This window comes from Stylophora pistillata, chromosome 11 (assembly GCF_964205215.1).
Source record: "Stylophora pistillata chromosome 11, jaStyPist1.2, whole genome shotgun sequence".
NCBI lineage: Eukaryota > Metazoa > Cnidaria > Anthozoa > Scleractinia > Pocilloporidae > Stylophora > Stylophora pistillata.
The window spans coordinates 12,429,942-12,452,116 of record NC_142529.1 but is presented as its reverse complement, the minus strand read 5'-3'; the positions used below and the strand labels follow the sequence as shown (position 1 = coordinate 12,452,116).

Sequence of the window (22,175 nt, the reverse complement as noted above, 5' to 3'; positions counted from 1 at the left end):
TACACAATCTTCATCATTATTTTTGCTTTCATTCCTCAGTTGGTTTTATAACCAGCTGTATTTCATCTCTCTTTGTAAATAGGTATGTGTGCATTCAGAATAAAACTAATAATCTCTTTCAACAATAAATTGCAACATTAAAATTTGAAGCGCAGCCAGGATGAGACATATTAAAATACAATAAAACCGTTCTTTCTCAGTATTTAATATTAAAATTTACAACTCACTGCAGATTGAAAAAGATACAAAACATGAAAGATCAAAAGCATCAAAACGATTGAGAGATGATGTGGCAAAAGCAAATGTGAGGTCTGAGCAGAGAATTTACATAGAGTTTCCTACTGAGACTGACAATGCACATCATCTTATGGGAGAGATAAGATAATAGAAGGAGAGGGTATGAAGTCCACCTGCAACTGCCAGTACCAATCAATGTTTGGTTAATCAGAAAAAGATTACACTTTCATTCCGGTATTTAATAAGGTGTCTTATTGGAGCTATGACACTTCTCTCTGTTTTAACTTAAGCAGAACATGCCTTAAGAGAAATTAATACCTTAACACATATTATTCTCATTTCATTCCAGGGGAGCAGCCTAACTCAGCCTGTGGATGACAGGATCATCAGACAAATTGAAAAGCTTGTCAATGAGGGAGTGAAAGACACCCATGAAATGTGGAGACACCTGACTGTCTACATAAAAAATGAAATATCAGCAAAGGATGAAATCCAACCATCTCCCTCAAACCGTAGCTTTTATCCTAAGCTGAGTGATATAAGGAGCCACATGTAACGAGCTACCATAAAGCACAGATTCTCAAAAATTGATCAAGAGAATGTGGCAGAAAAAGTTATCCAGTGGAAAGCATCTAGCCCGGAGGACTTCAACTACTTCCAACCATGTGGAGATGTCTCTTCAGCCACAACAGATGGAGAAGACCACACTACAGAACAGGATCCCAGCACCCTTCTGTTTGTCCATCAAAGTGCCTGGCAGCGCAGACTCCTGAAAAGATATGGCAACATTTGTCTACTGGATGCAACATACAAAACTACCCGTTATGCTTTACCTCTGTTTTTCCTTGTGGTGCGCACAAATGGTGACTACCAGGTATATGGATTATTTGCGGTGCAATTCAAACAGCATTCTGATAAAAATGAAACTGGGCTTAGTTGTCATTTGCTTTCGCAAATGCAAAACCTGATCAAAGTGGGGATGATGAAAGGTAGATATCTAAAATTTATCTAATTGAACTTTTCCAATGCCACCAGTTTTGAGAGTTTCAATTACAGTATTTGTGAGCTCCAATGAAGCATGCAACAGTACATTTGCTAACAATTTTTTGCCAAAACCTAAACAACAAATGAACTATCTGACTTGTAAAAAAATTTATTTTGGCTGGGAAAATCTGACATATCACTCACTAGTCAGTAAGCTAGGCCAGAGTATATTGTAAATATTGAGATGCCTTTAAAGTTTTGATGAGCCAACCACACCATGTTATTTACAAAACAGTATGCAGTGTCATATATAATATAATGTACATGCATGACATATTCTGTGATTAATAAGCTTTACAAGTAAGAATTTCTATGTGTTTATTCAATGATAAAACAGGATCATTATATTATGTTGTAACAAGAATTTTCTCTTGAGCTGTTTATTTGGAATAAGGTTTGTTCTAGTCTACATGCAGACATTTTTGTGTTTTCTTTGTTTCACTTTTTCCACACTAAGACATTTCGCCAGTACAATCACAACAACAAATGGCACACATGAAGTACTTGTCACCTAGCTTCTTCACACCATTTTGTCCATAAGGTCTCATGTGTGGGGTAAGTTGATTTTAAAAATATCACACACCAGAAGGTTTCAGTTCTTATTATATGACTGAGAAAATTACCTCTTTATGATTGACTGATAGCAGGCAAATTTATCACTAATTCTTATTTTGAACTGCATTGCTAATGAATGCAAGCATGTTTGTAATTTTCTCAGTCATAATAAATGAGTAATCGTAACAGAAAGCTCTAACGATTAAGGATTTACACTACTTGCAATATTTGAAAATTCTTTCAAATTGCACTCGCTTAAAAGCTCATGTAATTTTGAGAGAATATTTAAAATATCACTTGTAGTGTAAATCATTAATTGCATTATGTAACATTCACATTCATAGAATTATCAATACAACATCCATACCCCAAAGACATAACAATCAGTTAGATTCAGGGTTGCCCAGAGGGCATAAAATGAAGGTGAAGAGGCAATGATTTGATTGGTACATAACTTGCTCTGAATTTGTTGCTCTTAACCAATTCTTCAAAAAATGTTCTTCAAGTAATTAATATTATTAAATGTAAGCTTGTAAAATTGACGGAAGTTTTGGCATAGAAAAATAACACTAAATAACACTAATATTGCATAAAGTTCCATCCCTTAAACAAAGAAGGCCAAAAACAGAGTGTATATGACAGAAAATGAAATACATCACTTAGAATTCTCAAAATAATAACAATAATCCTCACCCTATGTTATGTACTGTCCTGTGCAAAAGGTCCAAATAACAGGTGAGGTAGCTCGAGAATAGGTCGGCTCGTGAGTTCCTCCGGAAACATCCATCTGCTTGTCCCGCGAACTGCTTATTAGACTACAATCGTAAACCAAAACGATGCGTGGCCTGGTCTGATCTTACAGCCCACAATCGCCCGCAACATACTGGTTTCACGATTATGTCGCCATGTTAATTTCCGAAGTTTACAGTGCGGTCGGGAGATGACGTCACTACGATGATCGGAAAATGCCAATCATTCGGGTCTACTTCACCCTATATTATCTAATGCCGACCTGCCGTGCCTGATGGTAGAGATGTGGATAATTTTGGATACATAAATTCTGTTGATGAGGCGCATAAACTCATTGCGGAATTCGAAACAGGATCGACGACGAAATTTTCTTGCTTTAAGGCTGACAAAGGTTTCGGAAACACTGGTATGCCCATATATATTTGAAAGCGTTACGTCGTGCTAGCTTGTATCACTCTCGTCCTTGCTCTACTGATCCTATCTTCCATCACAATTTAACAACAGATCACTCGAACAGAAGTCACAAAATACTCTGGGAAGATCCACCAGACGTTAAAGGTACAAAAAATTCCTTTTAATGGTGTGTCTTTCATAATTATGGGAAGGAAAGTGTTCGATTGTCAGCACGGCAAAGATAGAAAAGCTGGAGAGAAAAGGAAACGAATAGACGCAGAAGAAGTAAGTGAAATATTGCACTGTACATACACATATTTTTCTCATCCGCGACATTGGTGTTACTACTGACACTTATGGCTTGTGAACCCGAAAGGTCAGATACACATCGATCACTGGGTCATATGACATTGATCTCAGAATACTTTTATGACAAACGCGATAACACTTCAATCTCGGCTAAATTGAAGATGGTTTAGAACTTACCAATTATAAAAACCTTTCACTGACGTATGCTGCTGACAAAAGAGAAAATGAACGCAATTCTACGCTTTTTTATTTCTATCAAGCTGTCGTTTGTCGGCTCCTTATTTTTCAAGGCATCACGCAGACACTTTTGTTTCTTCACATTCAAAAAAATATACAGCTTGAGAAATGCACTATCACTCATCTTACGCTGATATACTTGTCTTTTACAGAAGGCTGGTTACAAAGATTTCGTGTTCAAGAAAAGAAGATTTCTCGTTCAAGACACGCGGAAGTTTGACTGCAAAGTACAGATAAAAATGCGAGAAATTTTATTTTTTGCAGAGCATGTATTGTTCCACTCATGTATTGACAGAACGAATTCGGTTTAATAAATCCGATAAGCATTATCACTGTCCAAAATTCGTGCTACATAATCAACAACAACAACAACAACAACAACCTTTATTTATGTGTCAAATCTAAAATAGCAGTTATACAACCACTAACTGGGGACACTAAATACTACCTAAAAATTTAAGAAATTTAAAAATAAAACAATATATATGTAATCACCGGCTTATAACAATATATATGTAACAATATATATGTAATCACCGGCTTATTGACTGGAACGAAACTGGGTGGTCTTGTTTTTGATTATTCAAGACACTTCGAGCTTCCTGATGTTATTTTCTCTGTCTGGAAGTTAGTGTGGTTAAACAAAGCTAACACACTGCCAGCACCAAGTTGTCTTTTCATCTACATAAACGCCATGAATCAATTTTAAAACCCGACAGAAAAGTTGAGTTGAAGCAGCGGAAAAAGCTTATTTGTGCACTGCATCAGAGGCATTCAGTTTACTGTTACAAGGCATCCGTTTTTTTCCTTCAAATGTATGACTTTTGGTCTTTCAGATTCAAGAGGACAGCAATAAGAGATGGGAGACTGCGTCTAGAAATTTGCGAAAAGCTTTACAAGGGATCGCTAGGTACGAAAGAAGGATTTACATTGAACTAACTCTCATTACAGACCATCAGAATCACTTTGTTGGCGAGGTAACTTAGTGTTCAACACGAATTAATGCAACGGTCAATGAAAAAAAGTACGCGGCGGGCAAGCCGGTCAAAGTGTGACATAAAAGTGCCTGTACATTTTTTGCCATGATTTCGACGGTTTTCTTTGTTGTTGTTAAAGTACAATTTCAAACATTCACACAGTACAAAAAAATGGCAAAGGATGTATTACTGGGGCGTTCCCACTTGAAATAGCGAGCATTTTCACAGTTCGAGTTTTTTATTTCTATAGGTCGCTGGAATATCTCAACCCCTTGATGAGAAGATCATCAAGAGGATCCACGAGCTCGTTGCGGGGGGAGTTAAGGAAATATATGAGAAGAGACGGCATTTGAAAATCTTTGCGAAAGAGGTCTTGTTTCGAGATGATCAGCACAAGACACAAACCGACGATACTTCCCTCGGACATCTGACCTGCGCATGTATCTGACCTGCGCACGCACATGTATTGAGCTACGGTTAAAAACCGCATTTCAAGAATTGACCCGGCAAATGTCCACATAAAGACAGATAAGTCGAGAAAAGTTTACAACGCTGATTCCTTTTTCTTTTGTCCCCACTCAGAACAAACACGCCTATGGAGGTTCCAGTCTGGTCTGAAAATGAAAAAGAAGAAGGTGATCACTGCAAAATGAAGCATTAGGGTTCTTATTTATAGCGTATTGTTTATGGTATATCTGTGACCTTTGCCCCGTCTTGACGAGACATCCCTTGATTTTACCATACCGCTTTCTTTTGTTGTTGTTGTTGTTATAGATGAGTTGGATGAGGAAGTATGTCTCACTCAAGAGGGGGGAGAACAAGAGTGGGCAATCAACTCAAAGAGGAAATGGCAATGACAAAAATGTAAAGATCACAGAATATTAAAACTTCAAAACAGTTTGGTTTAAATATCAAGAAATTAATGTTACGAGTAGCAGCCAGTTATTGGTAGAGTTTTATCAAGTCCATTACATTATTAAATTCAGAGTTACTTTGTTTTGAGAGAAGGAAATTGAGGAGCTGTAATATACTTATCATCATGGCAGGACCACATAGTAAAATTTGTTTATAGAGACTTTTGGAGGAGAGGGGGAAGACTTGTGACATGCTGGCTGACAAAAACATGAACTTTACCAAATGGGTTAAGTGGTCAGTATTTCAATCAGCTGTGGCTCAAATTAAACTTTGCTTTAGCTTCCAGTGTATTCCTTTGTGTTTGTCTTCTCTGTGTTTATTTTTCAAGTTATGTTACACAAAAGAACACAAAAATAATAATGCTTTTGAATATTAAGAGCCTGGCATAAGCAAGAAATCAAAGTTAATTTGGGTAATAAAGTTAATTTAATCTTCCAATGTTCTTTAATTTTAACCACTAATAAAATTTTCCATTTAAATTTATCCCCTCCATTGTTTTGGATGTTGTATGCAAAAAAAACAAACAATCAAACAAAAAACATTCAGCAACAACTGTCCTATGTTGTGGTAAATAATTTATCACAAAATACATGGTATATTATGATTTTATTTACCAAAGTGGCAAAGGCCTTTCACTGTCTATCCATAAATTAAAAGGGGAAATAATTTGTAAAATGTAAGCTAATGATGCTTAGATGAGAAAGCATCACAAACATTGATACATGCCTTAGTAATTGGACGGATAGATTACTGTAATAGTATTTTATATGGTTTATCAGCTAGAGAATTATCTAAGCTCCAACGCCTTCAAAATTCGGCAGCAAGGATTATTTTTAATATCCCAAAGATGTGTCACATCACACCAGTTCTATGAGAACTGCACTGGTTACCTGTTCAGTTTAGAATACAGTTCAAATTTATCATGATCACTTTCAAAGCAATTAATGGACATGGTCCAATCTATTTACAAGATCTTGTTAAGTTGCAGCAGAATGGACCATACAACTTAAGATCTAGTAATAAGGGTCTCATGCTGCAAGCACCAAATGCCATAACAAAGAAAACATTTGGTGATCGTGCTTATATATGTGTAGCACCTAAACTTTGGAACAGTCTTCCTTAAAAAGTGCGTAACGAGACTGATTTTAGTAAATTTAAAATTTTACTGACTCACCTTTTTAATTTAGCCTTTAATTAGGATTGAATTGTGCATGGTTTAATAGTTTTTTACAATTTAGATAAGGTTTTTATTAGTTTGTAAATTTGATAAGGGTCTTACTGTAATTCATTATCTGATGTAATTTTTATATTCTATAATTGTTATGCGCATTTGATCATATGTATATGGAATTTGTGCACTACAAATATTAAACTATTACTATTCTACATCTTGAGTGTATAATTAATCATCCATGTGAAATAGGTTACTTGTAATCAATGTGAAAGATTTGTAAGATATTCAGACCCCTGATAACAATTACTGATGTGCTGATTTGTAGTATTCAAAGGTAATGATTTTAGAGGAAGTAGAGGAAGAAACTTCTGGATATGGAATTTTGTTGCAAACATCTGTTAAATCAGTTAAAAACTTTCTCTTATCATATTTCAAGAGTACATGATTGCCACACCAAGACCTTTTGTATTCTACATTGAACACCATGTGATGATTATGGTTTTAATAATAAAAGCTGCTGACTTAAGAACTTTGCAAAAATATCTATGTACAAAGAAATAAATTGTGGTTAGTTACTCCAGTAGCAGGTCAAACCATTCCTCTCTAATGGAAGTAACAGAAATTGTTATGATGGTGGTTTTGGTGGATGGAGAGAGAAACATCCACCAAAACCACTTTAATCTAAATTCATGTCTTATGATTTCATTATGAACGTTTGGTCAGCAATTGTGCATTATAAGAAATAATTAGCCAGAACGTAAACTGCTAATGTTTTGGGGAATATAATTCTTTTGCTTCCTTGAAGGTCTAACATTGGCCATAGATAAAATTCAAAAAGTACTATTGTTGGTTTTGATCACTGTTTTGGTGGATGTCCACGCCCGACATCCACCAAAACTACCAAATACCTTGGCACCTTTCAAATATCGGAAGTATCTGCCTAAAATTGCGCGAAACGTTTTATAATACTACCATCAACAATAAATTAGTACTTACCATTTCTCGGGTGTAAAGTTTTGACGCAATTTTCCAAACAAACATTCCACTCAAGTCATCGGGATGAATCGGCATGTTTTCGTAGCTTCATAACTATTGATAAGTATAATACGTCATGAGGTGTCCATAATTCCATCTCAGTCCCTCTCGACCGAGGTGGTTTTGGTGGATGGAATCTAATGCTGACCATGTTGAACAGACCTGTCACGTGACTCTGACCGTGCACAAGTTCATTCAAGGTGGCGGACGGTGAAGACGATCTGTTTGTGTGGTGAGATTTTGAGGCGATCTTGGGTATTTTGGAAGACGATGACGAAGTAGAGGAAAATTTTTCCGTCGCAGTTAGAAATGTAAGTCGAAAACGTTGCAATTTCGAGTTGTAATTTTGCACTACTGAGCTTAAATTTGCCACAGATGGGCTACTCGACGCGTGTACAAACGAAATTCAACAAAGGCTCGCATATAAACCATGCTTATATATTGCAGTTTCTTCAAAGGCAATCTTCTTTAGGGGCTCCTACGAAACAAGGAAGACTTATAAAAAGCGGGAGCAGGGTTGGCGTAGTGGTGAGAGCGCTCGTCTTCCACCAATGTGTCCCGGGTTCGATTCCTGGACCCGGCGTCATAAGTGGATTGAGTTTGTTGGTTCTCTACTCTGCTCCGAGAGGTTTTTCTCCGGGTACTCCGATTTTCCTCTCTCCTCAAAAACCATCATTTGAATTTATTTAATTCAGAAGTTTATTTGATTTACACACGACCCCACAAGCTGTTCAGCTTTCAAACATTATCGTGTTTAAATAAAGGTGTTATTATTATGATTATTATTATTATTATACAGCTTCTAAAGAGCTCAAATCTCAGGAATGTAGTGATTTGTCGAAATTATTTTAAGTGGTATACCTTGTAATCGATAGAGCTTCGCAACTTCACGATACTCTCTTGATCGAAAAAAGTGGCCACCGAATTTTTATTTTTAAACTCTTAAGTAGTTTATTTATTTTACAATGGTGATGTTTGTAATATCTTTGTAGGCTCAGCGTCAAGAAATTTTTTGTCATGACTGCGGAAAGAAATGCAAAACAAGAGGAGGTTATGACAGACACAGGGCTGCAAAACACAACAATCAACAGGAAGGATTGGAGCAGGTGCAACAGTTGAGCCCGAGTGTTCTTGTAGAAATAATTGAATCTGCTGTCTGCAATGTTAAGGAAAGGAAAGTTTTTGCAGAAAATTTAAGGATGGAGCTCAGCAATTACTCATACCAACAGCTACAAGAAGACAGCAAAGAATTCTCTGCTACAAAAGCAATCTATGAAGGATATACAAGAAATGGAGATGCAGAAACGTTTTATGGCAAATATTATGCAACAGTTGCTGTAAAGTCAACCCAATTCTTCAGTGGACTTTCTTGGAATGCAGCAACACTACTTGCAACCAAAGTTGCCGACTGTTTGTTGGCATACTCTAAGCAACAAAAACACTCTACTGAAAGCAGTCATAATATAAAAACTGTGTTGTCAGTCAATTAAGTCAATTCATCATTGAGGAGATTAATCACATAGCATAAGTGTACATTTTGTACTATAGATACAATTATCTCATGTCAATTGATGAAGATTTTTTAGTGCATGTTCACATAACAATGACAGAAAGCAATGTTCCTTTAAATTTGTTGTCATTACCAAATTGTAACCATCTACATATTTCATTTGACTTTTCGATGCAGTTACAGGGGTAAGAGTTTGTAGTGACAACAAAAGGACTGTGTCTAAATAAAGTTTCTTTCGTGAAAAAGAATTAACTTGGCCCTTAACTAGATAGCTTTATTAGGAAGTAAAATCATTGCAGCTTCCGGGCCGGCTAAATACGACTTACTTAACAATGGGAATAAATCATCTCTTACTCTAAGATAACTACAATAAGAGGCGCAAAGTGTAATCTACAATAAAATACAATAAGAGAAGTATCAAAAACCAAAATACAAATAATTAAGATAGCTACTAATAATTAAAACTGTTCGCCATGATAAAGGTGTTTTTGAACCTAGTTGTCTTACAAATCGGTAGCTTGAAGTATCTCTGGCTGCGGGTGCGATAGGTGGACTCGTTGCGTGAAGGCAGCAGATCATGGAGCTTGTGGTTTCTTCCCTTACAATCTGATCAAATAGAGCATCACACAAGATCTCCCTCCTCTCGTACAGTGACGCAATGTCAAGAGCTACTAGAGCCTCAGCGTAGGATAGGTCAGGTTGAATCATCCGCAACGCGCGTTTTTGCAACCTTTCCATTTCATTGGACAGATATTGCGGCAAAGAATGATGAAATACTGGGCACGCATATTCTAATACGGGGCGTATACATGTTGTGTAGAAAAGTAGCATATCCTCAGATGGAACTTTAGCGCGCTTTAGCTGTTTTAGGAAGTACAGACGCTTCGCAGCCTTTTTTCGCAGCCTTAAAGTTAATTGGTCATCAACTAGTGTCTCCTGATAAAATACTCTTGGCTGACACACTTTAGGGTTTCAGGAAAGTAGAAATAGTTATTTCAAAAGGCTATAAAAGTTTGATTATATTGGGAGCATATAAAACAAGAAATATAATTTATTAAAGATCCATTCCCAAGTTCTTATAATCTATATCACTGGTAACTTGAATGAATTTCATTGTTTTACCAAACCTGAATCAAAGTTTAAAAAAATTCAGAGTTAACATTACATTTATTGTCCTCACTGCAAATGGTGGTACTGATCATAAGCTACTAATTAAGAAATAAAAAAATAATCTGAATTAGTATAATTTTAGAGCTGAACAAAGAGTTTCCGGCAATCTGATTGGTCGAGCAGTTCCTTATATGACGCTATATAAACCGCTCCGCGCGATTTATATAAAATGTCAAACTAAAATGTTAATAAATGTTACTAAAATGTCATGATTTTAGAATTTTCTCTGTCGTTCAGCTCTGAAATTATACTAAAACAATTATTCGCCTCAGGTTCGGTGAATATTGTCGAATAATCCCCTCGACTTCGTCTCGGGGATTATTCGACGATATTCACCTCGCCTTCGGCGAATAATTGTTAATTATCAGTCCTATTCCTACCTTTGTTGGTCATCATCTTGACAACTTTTTTACTAATTTCCTTGCGTAAAGCCCTTGCTTTGGTTTGGGTTGCCCTGATCTTGTAATGCTGAATGACATCCTTGGCAAAAGAGAACGAGTGTACATGTACATACAGACTAACAATGCCACGCAAGACATCCTTACAAACATAACTGTCCGGCTCAAGTTCTGCATCTGATATCATCAAATTGTAGTTAGCAAGGATGTCACCATCACTGGTTGCTTTGTTAGTGATGCTGGAAATATCCAATCTTTGCAAATCAGGCTTTGATGTGAATTGCCTAAAATGACATTCTGTTTTTACTAAAAAAAAATATTTGCTGTGCAGGCTGAGTGATTGACCAAAGTCCCCCACGATTCAAAGCTGACACAAGTTTCTGGCTAGGGTCAGTTATGCTCTCCAGTTTCCCAGCTTTCAGTATTGTCATAGCTTGTTGGCTCTCCACTGAGTTAGTTCGTCCATGTTTTTTGAGTAAGTTGTGCAGAACATAACCGCCAAGATATTGCATCCCAGCGTTCTCCTTAACTACAGTTTCAGTTTTTTTCTACATGATGGTAACTTAACATCAGTAACTTGTTCCCAGGCTCGTGTCTTGTCCTTTCGGCCCCTTGTGTTGCCACTCTGACAGGACACTGTTCTCTGCATTCTTAGTGTGTTACTGTTATACCCAAATGTTTTTATATCAGGGTTGTCACTACGTCTACCCAGTTTCCGGTGGCCCCCGAAGTACTCCTCTACTGAATCCTGGCAGAACCGTTCTGTGAGGACAAATTCAAACCCTTCCTGGAGCAAAAATTTTGTCACCTCGACAGCAGAATGTACAGATACGCAGCAGCCCTCATATATCTGCCATGAGAGAAACATTCAGTTTCTGGCATTCTGGGTGAAGTTACCCGGTCTGTTGTCAACATTCTCTTTCCAAGTCCTCAGATAGTCTAGGAACTCCATCAACCATGCAAATCTAGCAAATAAAAGAAAAGTCATTAATTACTGTCTCTTGACATGAATAAAGCAATTAATAAAGTAAAAGATACCTCCACATAATAAGTACTCCGTATGATGGACGATCCTCGCAGTAGATAGCGCTATTTGAGCAATAGCGAAATTCAGACCTGAAAAAAATCAGGCCTGTACGGGACTCGAACCACTGACCTCTGCGATACTAGTGCAGCGCTCTAACCAATTGAGCTAACAAGCCAACTGAGAGCAGGCCGTTAAGTTGATTCGTAATGAACCCGTGAAAGTGATAAATGAGATAGAATAAATATATGAAAATCATATATTTTGAACTGCGGTATTTGATACGTATGATGGACGATCCTCGCAGTAGATAGCGCTATTTGAGCAATAGCGAAATTCAGACCTGAAAAAAATCAGGCCTGTACGGGACTCGAACCACTGACCTCTGCGATACTAGTGCAGCGCTCTAACCAATTGAGCTAACAAGCCGCAGTTCAAAATATATGATTTTCATATATTTATTCTATCTCATTTATCACTTTCACGGGTTCATTACGAATCAACTTAACGGCCTGCTCTCAGTTGGCTTGTTAGCTCAATTGGTTAGAGCGCTGCACTAGTATCGCAGAGGTCAGTGGTTCGAGTCCCGTACAGGCCTGATTTTTTTCAGGTCTGAATTTCGCTATTGCTCAAATAGCGCTATCTACTGCGAGGATCGTCCATCATACGTATCAAATACCGCAGTTCAAAATATATGATTTTCATATATTTATTCTATCTCATTTATCACTTTCACGGGTTCATTACGAATCAACTTAACGGCCTGCTCTCAGTTGGCTTGTTAGCTCAATTGGTTAGAGCGCTGCACTAGTATCGCAGAGGTCAGTGGTTCGAGTCCCGTACAGGCCTGATTTTTTTCAGGTCTGAATTTCGCTATTGCTCAAATAGCGCTATCTACTGCGAGGATCGTCCATCATACGTATCAAATACCGCAGTTCAAAATATATGATTTTCATATATTTATTCTATCTCAATAAGTACTCCATTATAAAAATGCACCTAAGCAGCTTTACTAATTAAACAGAAGCTTTTTAAAGCAAAATAAATATTCTGATAAAAACCCCCATTGTAAAATCAAAAAATAGTAGTTTATCATATTTAAATGTAGTTAGGTAGAAGGCCCTTTAATAGGGATAACCTCTGGGCCCTCCTTTTCAGGATTTGTTAATTCTGAATGAAGTATTATATATTTAGAAACCATTAACAATGGATGATTTTATACCCAGGGTTAACATTGTATTTTGCTAAATAATGCTTTATAAATTAAACAAAATTTTAAAAAAATCAACAACACACCTTTCTTCATTAACAGAAGTATAAGGAGCCAAGAATGGTTTGCGCTTTCTCTGATGCTCTGTCATGCTTCTCACATTGAGACAATCAAAGAAGCCATCGATCATTTCGCAGAGTTTTGCAGTTGCTGCTGTGCTTGGAGGTCCAAACGTCTTCAGAACTGCAGCGACTAGTACTGATGCAGTCAGGACTTGTGCAGCAAGATTTACCCGCATGACAGAATACGGGGTCAGGTTTACATGCTCATATGACAGCCTAGGCAACAGCTTCAAGCCATTGTCTACATCCTGATAGAAAATCTCTGTGATGTGCTGCCACAATAAATGCTGCCTATTATTCCACATATATCGCGTGCATTTCCAGATCCAGAGTGCACGAGACAGTTCCGTGTTGTTTTGACTAGGTGCGGGGCATCAGAGAAGAAGTAGACAAAGCGATGCGGTGTAAAGATGACTGCACGATAACACACACCAGTGTCAGCATCTCCATCGGTAAAACCTCCAGCGGTAAAACCTCCTATTTGGTGAAGCACCATCAGATGTGGCAGCAGCGACCCACAGATTGCAACTAGTTTCTAAAATACAAACCGCTTCCCAAAACAAGGGCATTAGTCGCAAAGAAGTAACACCAGTGGTGGCAAAATGTGCAAGGCAGAACTTGAGGTCAGTACAAACTCCACGAACCAGAAAGGCAAGGGCATGTGTTGCAATTTCATTGACTTTTTCCAAAACAGCATCGTTCAGTTCCAAGTTTCCAAGATCAGTAAAACCAACCAGTTCTCCTGTTACCTTGTCCCAAACAAGGTTTGACATGACTTTAATCTCGTCAAACAAAAGAACCACATATCTTTGAACATTAAAGTATGTGTCAGTTAAGGAGTTCAACTCCTGAACAATTTCCTCTTGGAATCCACGTTGTGGCCGAATGGCATTTCGATAATCTTTCAGGCGTCGCTGACTTTGGAGTACCAACACTACTATTTCTAAGCTCTTCGTAGCATGAACGTGACTTAGCAGCAAGTGAAAGACAAAACCTGATGATCATCGGATGGTATCGTACCCCAGTACGACTGCTGGGGAACAGTTTCTTCTGTTGCTGCCAGAAAAGGCTCATAAAAGGAGTGATTTTGTCATCAGCCTCATCAAAGATTTTAGCGAAGTCGTTGCTAAGTTCATGGTCCACTTCAATGTTTGTTTTGACAATTGCTGCTCGCATTTTATTTAGCTCTTGCTCAAGTTCAGCACATTTCAGTCTTTGTTCTTGTAATGTCAGTTTAATTCTTTCCGGATCAGTTTTTGATACTGGTGCCTTGACATTTGTAGGTTTGGACAGCCGCCTTTCCTCTGCTTTTATGGTCTTTCTTTAGAAAACCAGGTACTCCAAACATTGTGGGCATGCACCTTCCACGACTTCTTTTTTGCACATGAGATGGCAGTCATTTGACCTCCAGAAACCTTTGTTGGGAAACTGCTCACCCTGCTTACATGCCTGAAGTGGGTCTTCATTTATGGGAGTTACATGATGAAACAGCTGGCTTGTTAATTCACTGACTTCCACACCACAGCAAAGTTTATAGCACTCTAGCTCTCTTTCAGACTGAACGCCGGTGAGTAACATAGAGGGGATGATCTTCAGGAAGGAAACAACCAAAAGCTTTCACAGTGTATGTAAGACTGTCATCCATCATTATTTCTACTTCTGGGAGAAGGAAAGGTTCTAAAATCTTTTTCAGGATAAGTCTGTCTGACATAGTTTTCAATTTCCACCCTTTCAGAGTTTTCAAGCCAGTGATTCGCTGGCACAATTCACCAAACGACTTGTAACATGCCTTGGGTTGTTGATCGTGCTCCTTGACAACCGATCTAGCAGGTCTTTGTGTAGGCCTTGCAGACTCGTAACTTTTCCTTGGCATGTTTAAGGTTGGGATGGCGCCGAATCGTGGTTTCTTCTTCGTCATTTTTGCCGTTTGAACTGCATTTGAAAATAACGTAAACCACAACTAAGAAAGATGAAAATTAACCTTCAAGAAAATTCCAAAGAGATCGTAAATAAACAAAACCTTATGGAAAGCGAGAGCACGTCTTCAATTTCTACTGTAAGCTTATATCGCAGCCGTACTTACATACTTCGAAATCTTCTACGTCGAAGTGTTTTTCACAGGTAAACACCTTGTCGTTTTCGATCCTTTTTCGAAATTCATGGTCGATCTCACGCGTCTTTGTGATTTCACTCAACCAATCGTCCCGCCACTTCTTGTGTGCCTCTTCCTTCGCTGCAGGCAGCTTCCAAATACCGATCCCTTTCGTACGGTGGCCCAGAAGGCTCAACGCAAACAAAAAGTATACTGCAGCAAATAAAAAATATACTGCAGCAAATAAAAAATATACTGCAGCAAATAAAAAATATACTGCAGCAACTAAAAAATATACTGCAGCAAATAAAAAAATCAAAACGCAAAGAAAAAAAGTACCGCAGCAAATAAAAAAAGTACCGCAGCAAATAAAAAATGCAGCAAACAATAAATACTGCAGCAAATAAAATATGCAACGCAAACGAAAAAAAAGAAAACGCAAACAAAAAATTTGGAACGCAACGCCAAGGAAGATTGGGTAATAGTTCTTAGTTTCCCGCCAACACTCGTTCCATCCTTTGCTTGTTCACCTTTCCGAAACCATGTTTTGCAGCGAACTTATGACAGTACCGTGCTGCTCCTTCAAAAATTCGATAATAACTATATTTTCATACCCTTGATGAAAGTAATCTTCTATAATCCTACGCAGATCGCTTTCGTCCATAACCAAAAACGAGTTCCAGCTCATGCTGTTTTGGCGGGAAACTAAGAACTATTACGTAGTCTTCCTCGGCGTTGCGTTCCAATTCTTTTTGTTTGCGTTTTCTTTTTTTTTGTTTGCGCTGCATATTTTATTTGCTGCAGTATTTTTTGTTTGCGTTGCATTTTTTTATTTGCTGCGGTACTTTTTTTCTTTGCGTTTTGATTTTTTTTATTTGCTGCAGTATATTTTTATTTGCTGCAGTATATTTTTTATTTGCTGCAGTATATTTTTTGTTTGCGTTGAGCCTTCTGGGCCACCGTACTTTCGTTCTTCTACAACTCCCACAGCCAAACACAGCGCAGTTATCTCCAGGCGTGACGACTAATGAGTAGTTTAGCTATAACACTTATCGAATCGAGATTAATCTAAGCTAAAAATCTGGCGAAATACAGCGTAAGTCTCTGCACATTTACGTCACTCCGATCTCCATCTTGATTTTCCATGTGCACGGTCAAGATCACGTGACTAAAAGAAAACCATAACAAAGACAATGGCCTTTGATGTTTACCGGGTTTCATAACCAGTCCCCTCTACTAACTATGGTTTTTCTCAGTTTTTACCTCGAAAACGAAAGACCTACTGAACATCAACCTTGTGAAAAGGTCTTAGCCTCGCGACGTTCTACACTTTGAAAACAGAGTCATTTCTAATTTAGTAAGATTTCGTCGTTCGACATTGAAATAGGCCTGGAAAGCTGGTACATGATGTATGTAAAATATGATTTTATATTGAGACATTTTTTCCCTGAGCATTAGAAAATATGTTAAGATGAATGTTCGCAAGTTCGCAGGGGATAACTAATCACTCTAGTGGTAAAACAAAACAACGGATGCTTAAGTTAGTTCGTATTAAGAAAAGCGGATCAACTTTGATAACAAAAGGCTTTGTTCTTAGATAAAAAAATGACCTAATATGGTCATTTTGAACAATAGTGGCAACCGGTTCAAAATACACTTTCGAAATTTCCGGTTAGCATGCGAGCGGCAAGTTTAAATGATCGGAAAGACCGAAGAAAAGGCAAATTCTCTCCGGGGGGGGGAGGAGGTATGCTGGTAGAGTTCTTTCGGTGCAGAAAGTTCCGCTGCGGTGGCTGGTGGGGATAACGGTTGCTATAAAAAATTAAAAGCTGCAGTTCACGACAAGTATGACATCGGCATTGCTTACTTTTACTTTATGCAGTGTGCCTTTTAGCTCAACCTGGAAAAAGATATATACCATCCCATTGTTTAGAGGCTCGTTAATGGAAGGAAAGTATACAGTCGAGTGAAATTATAAACAAGGACAGGACAAGATTCATACCCGCCTCGTTGATGTCCCTTGAATGGGCACCACGTTCCACCAACATGGCATCCCATGCTGAGCTCTATGAATTCATGTCAGAAATTTTGGCTGATAAGTCATCAGTGTAAAACCCTACAGACCTGAAACTTGGGAAAATTGTTTAGTTATCAATATTCTATGATAGTTCACTCTCCTGGCGTCGGGCATTCAACAGTTTTTATTTAGATTTCGATAGTGTGACAGTGAAAACTACCAATACAAAAGGATATAATAATAATAACAATAACAATGACAATAATAATGGTGACAATTATAATCAATATTCAAAAGACAACAATCTTTTCACCAAAAAGATTGTAACGTACGATCCATAGATGCCATAAAATAGAAAATAGGTCCGCAATGCGTACATGTGTGCCTTGCGAAATTGAGCTGCTTTTTGGTGTCTGGTGTCTTATTGAGTTTCTATAAGGAGAGCTAATATCTGTTTATGGTTAGATCGCTTTCAATATTGTTCCTGTTCATCGATAAAACAAGATAACTAGCATACAATAGTCCTGAAATGTTCATTTTCAAGATGAGGTTTAATGGCCAAGCTTTGTTATGGAGGTCTCATTTTGACAACGAAGGTTGCACAGTGCATCCTGAGGATTTTAGGAACTTAAAAAGACGTCAGTATTATTTCCCATAGTGGCCTTATAGATTCAGTCATGATTTTTTTTACGTAACGAAGGGGAATTGAGTTCTGAAGTTTGTAGGTTGATTGTCTTTTCCATGGCAAATGATACGGAATTAACTCTAGGGAAGCATTTCATATGAACATTTTTGGCATTTTTTGTACCAATACACGAGGACTGATCAGAAGTGCCGGGACATTCGGGAAATGATATATTCTACACTAGAAGCCATTGAGAGTTCGATTTGGTTTGAATGTGTGAATAATTCTGGACAATACATACCGTATTTTATCGGCTATAAGCCGAGCCTGGCTATAAGCCGAGCCTGGCTATAAGCCGAGACCCTAAATTTTTAACTCATAAACTTAATACTTCAAACATAAACACATAACATTCAGTTATAAGCCGAGACCCAGTTCTTAAAACGTATAAGAGCTCATGAAAAATTTTAATCACATGTAGCTTTTAAAATCTGTTAAAATGAAATGAAAGAACGGGTTAATTATCCAACGGCACGGGCAATTCGCTTGAAAAGCAAGGTGTCATGAATATTTAAGGAGCTAGGCTTACCTCTCGGGAAAAAACTGTATCATTATTGTTACCTACTCAATACAATGGCTAAGAATAACAACAAATCACAGTTAGTAAGCTGAATTTGATGTGATCCGATCAAATGAATAAATTTGAGTTCACGGCTTGATGAACATTCCGAGTTCAGAGACCTGTCTTTAACAATCCTGTGTCGATAGTCGTTCATTGTCAATCCGTTATCATGCCAAAAGTCCGTCGTACATCATACAATCTAGCGTTCAAACTTAAAATAGTCGCCGAAACAGAAGCCGTCGAGAACAACTCTGAGATCGCGAGGGAATACGGCATCAGTGAGTCAATGGTTCGTCGCTGGAGAAAAGACCAAGAAAACCTCTTCGACGGCGAAATAAAAAAGTCCGCAAAACGTAAAACGATGGGCTGTTTTACACCAAAGTATCCCGAGGTGGATCAAAGACTGCTGGAATGGTTTTCTGAGCAGAGAAGTCAAGGTGAGTATCATGTGAAAAGTTTGTTTACACATCCGTGGGAACAGAACATTCTCATTGGTCAGTTTTTGATAGTTGTCAAAACATTAGTATCATTGCTTATCTGTACTATCTTTCCTTCGTTTTAGGAATTGCTGTCGGTGGACTAATGTTGCGTTTGAAGGCGAAAGAATTCTACTATGATCCCGCACTCAAAGCATCTGTAGGCTGGTACATAAACTGGAAGCCATCCCATTCCTTCACTCTCCGAACGAAAGACCACCCTCGCCCAGCGTCTGCCAAACGATCTCGAAGAGCAAACAGTAAAATTCCACCGGTTCGTGATCGCCGCTCGTCAGCGCCGTGGATACCCTTTGTCCAGAATTTTCAATATGGATGAGACATCAATGCGGTTCGAGATGCCGTCCAGCCGTATTCTGGAATTCAGTGGCAGCCGAACAGCTCCCATGAAATCCTGTGGCGCAGAGAAGAGAAGCTTCACAGTCACGTTGGCGGTCGCTGCTGATGGCGAAAAGGTGCCACCTAAAGTTATCTTCAAAGGCGTACGAACCCCGAGAGACCTGGTTGTTCCGGACTCAGTTCGTGTTTCATTCCACAAAAAAAGATGGATGGATGAAGCTGGTAAATGAACAGTTTTGTGTTGTTCATATGCGCTCTTTTTTCTGTGCTCTTTACTCGTGTTTAAAGCCGCATGCTTTATTGAAGTCTTTAATTAAAGTGAGGTCTAATCGATTGTTTTATTCTTTCTTTCGTTATAGGCGTGAAGGAGTAGATTCGTACCTGCATGCTAAGAAACCCCACTGGTGAGCGATCGCTGTTGGTTTGGGACTCCTTTCGCCGGCAAATCTTACTGAGTCAGTGAAAGAAGCATTGCAGCGGCGAAGTATCGATGTAGCTGTTATTCCCGGTGGCCTAACTCTTCTCTGTTGATTTGTAGTGTTGATTAAAGGCAAGAGTACTAAGCGGCAAGCAAAGCGCACAAGAATTCTACAACACAACTGCCATGTTTATTTCACCTCGTGGTCTCTCGTTACATAAGATAGTTTATTCTGACGACCAGATGAGATAGCCAATCAACATTCTCCAACCCTTAGACAAGTGTCTACATAAGCCCTTCAATGAGAAGAAAGTACCTGTCGTGGATGGTAACTTGCCCCTTCGAGTTTACTCCTGCTGAGAAAAGAAAGCGCCGTCAAGAAACCTCGTTCTACGTTGGATAAAGCAGTCTTGGAGGGAAATCCCGGAGGAGATGGTGAGGAAATAGTTTCTTACTTGCGGCATCTCCAATGCGCTTGACGGCACCTAGGATGACGCCATCTATGAAGAGGAGCAAGACAATGACGCTGAAGATGATGAGATGGAGGAAGAATTTGATACGGAAAGCGAAGATGAACCATAAGCTGACATCCTCGAACGTGCAGCTCACGACAGAAAACAAACGGTTCCTTTAGGAGCCACCACATATTTAAAGTTAATGACCAAGAACTCTTGCTTTTTTGTCCATGTGTTTTGCTCGGCTTGTATGCGAATATATGCGTATTTATCTTATTTTTATTAAGTCCATAATTTTTGTTCAGGTTAAACTCTCGGCTATAAGCCGAAACCCCCTCTACAAGTCAGATTTTAATTTAAGTTAGGCTAAACGTGTAAAAATCGCTCGGCTTATAGCCGATAAAATACGGTACATGTAAACACAGTGAGCATAGGTTTCTGCTGTCCATTAGGGCACAAAGTTCTATTTTCAGTTGGTTGAGGTTTTGGGTTTTGTGGGACTGTGTTTTCTATAAACTGATACAGAAAAATTTACTTCAGGTAGGTGGATATGGGGTTGCAAATGGAAGAATTTAGGGAAAAAAGATAGGTGCATGACAAGATCAGAACACAAGCAATATTTTAATGAATCATATGTTGAGTAGTACTGTGAAGTTTCATTACATTAACATTGCTAATAATTTTAACCCAGTAAGATTTACAATTTGACCTGGAGGTTTTATTTAACAGAAAGTTCACTAGAGATAGATTGTCACCATAATAGATTTCAGGACAGTACTCAGAGACATAACTGAAACAAAAAAGAGTTCAATGTACAGGCAAGCACATGATGGTATCATATGATTTAAAGTACCAGAATCTTTTAAGTTTTCTTTTTATTATTTATATTGCTATTTCATGCCAGTATGTCTCCCTAATTCAAGCTATGTGGAAAGATGAAACGAATAAGTGAACTTGACTTCATCATGTAAATGGTCAACTTGACATGCTCTCAAAATTTGTCCTTCAGGAATACAGTTTTGTTAATGTTTATCAATATAGATAAAAATATCCAAGCTTTGGTTTATTTTGGTCAGCTAGTACGTGTATCAATCAGCACAACCTACTTCATGTAAATCTGATTGGTTTCTAGTGTGATTGCCGAGCCTACCAATAGTTTACTTTTGAACTTGAGTTGTTATTTTTTTGCATTGGTGATATATGAAAAAGGCACTTAGCTGTTTTCAGCCAATCAAGAGTGTAATTTTTCACGTATATCAATATTGTGATTTATTACACGACACGGGCAGTCAGAGGGCAAATAACTAAAGTCAACCAATCAAAATGCTCTATTGCCGGTCCAATATTCTCTCAGTATTGGACCGGGCACTGTCCCGAATGATACCGCACTTGCGTCCCTTTGAACTTCAGTCGTATAATAAATCTCTTATTAACCAAGCTTGCTCGGGGCCGTACTGGAAGAATATCGGCCCTCTGTCTTTTTTGTACGGACCTCGCTGCGCTCGGTCAGTACTGTCAAGACCTCGGGCCATTATTCTCCCAGTGCGGCCCTCGCGCTTAGTTAATAAGATATATGAATTAGCCAAAACCAAACAAGTAACTGAAAAGGAATAGTAGTCTACCAAATAAAGGCTTAAGTGTCCCTGTCTGAGAAAGTGTTCTAGGGGCCAGAAGTGGTGGTCAACCGATCGGCTGATGAGACATTTCAAAAGACACTGGCTCACTTCTCTGACTGTTTGTTCTGGAGTTTCAGGGGGGGCTTCCATTTGTGGCCTATGGAGCACCAAAAAATCATCCTTCTAGTTGGCATTTTGAAAGTACTATAAAATTCCACTGGTAAATTGTGCTGCTAAACGAATTTGACCATGAACTCTACTGTAGTGGTGGACCTTTTACTTCATAACTATAAATTTGTTCGCAAGTGGTTAGACAGAGAGGAGCCTGAGGTTAAAGTTAGGTCAAATTTGAGGTCAAAATCATTACCCAAAATTGCCATTTTTCAAAAAACCATTAGACTAACCTGCCTTCTTGCATGACTTTCATACTAAATCTA

The 22,175-nt window shown here is 38.3% G+C and overlaps 1 protein-coding gene, 5 long non-coding RNA genes and 1 pseudogene across 7 annotated transcripts; 4 read left to right on the top strand and 3 right to left on the bottom strand.

The window, feature by feature from the left end:
- Positions 1 to 189: 189 nt before the first annotated feature.
- Positions 190 to 2,777, bottom strand: LOC148720096 (uncharacterized). The gene is made up of 2 exons (XR_015993284.1): positions 2,530 to 2,777; positions 190 to 1,006 (listed from the first exon to the last, which is right to left on the bottom strand). It is a non-coding gene; the product is annotated as an uncharacterized LOC148720096 (long non-coding RNA).
- A 29-nt stretch (positions 2,778 to 2,806) lies between these two features.
- On the top strand, positions 2,807 to 4,611 carry LOC148720095 (uncharacterized). Of its 2 annotated transcripts, none has more exons than XR_015993282.1 (3): positions 2,807 to 2,992; positions 3,091 to 3,144; positions 4,362 to 4,611. It is a non-coding gene; the product is annotated as an uncharacterized LOC148720095 (long non-coding RNA). The 2 variants fall into 2 exon arrangements; XR_015993283.1 differs by lacking the exon at positions 4,362 to 4,611 and adding an exon at positions 3,678 to 3,878 and having other exon boundaries at positions 2,828 to 2,992.
- Positions 3,893 to 7,699, bottom strand: LOC148720093 (uncharacterized). Its single transcript, XR_015993285.1, has 2 exons — positions 7,588 to 7,699; positions 3,893 to 5,116 (listed from the first exon to the last, which is right to left on the bottom strand). It is a non-coding gene; the product is annotated as an uncharacterized LOC148720093 (long non-coding RNA).
- Positions 5,040 to 6,939, top strand: LOC148720094 (uncharacterized). Its single transcript, XR_015993286.1, has 2 exons — positions 5,040 to 5,137; positions 5,277 to 6,939. It is a non-coding gene; the product is annotated as an uncharacterized LOC148720094 (long non-coding RNA).
- A 61-nt stretch (positions 7,700 to 7,760) lies between the features above and the next one.
- Positions 7,761 to 10,367, top strand: LOC148720092 (uncharacterized). The gene is made up of 2 exons (XR_015992927.1): positions 7,761 to 7,937; positions 8,619 to 10,367. It is a non-coding gene; the product is annotated as an uncharacterized LOC148720092 (long non-coding RNA).
- Positions 10,368 to 10,719: 352 nt separating this feature from the next.
- Positions 10,720 to 17,210, bottom strand: LOC148720091 (uncharacterized; annotated as a pseudogene).
- A 1,375-nt stretch (positions 17,211 to 18,585) lies between these two features.
- On the top strand, positions 18,586 to 19,229 carry LOC111326814 (jerky protein homolog-like). The gene is made up of 2 exons (XM_022930894.1): positions 18,586 to 18,853; positions 18,979 to 19,229. Exons 1-2 carry the CDS (start codon positions 18,586 to 18,588, stop codon positions 19,227 to 19,229), a joined length of 519 nt encoding a protein of 172 aa, XP_022786629.1.
- The last annotated feature ends 2,946 nt before the right edge of the window (positions 19,230 to 22,175 follow it).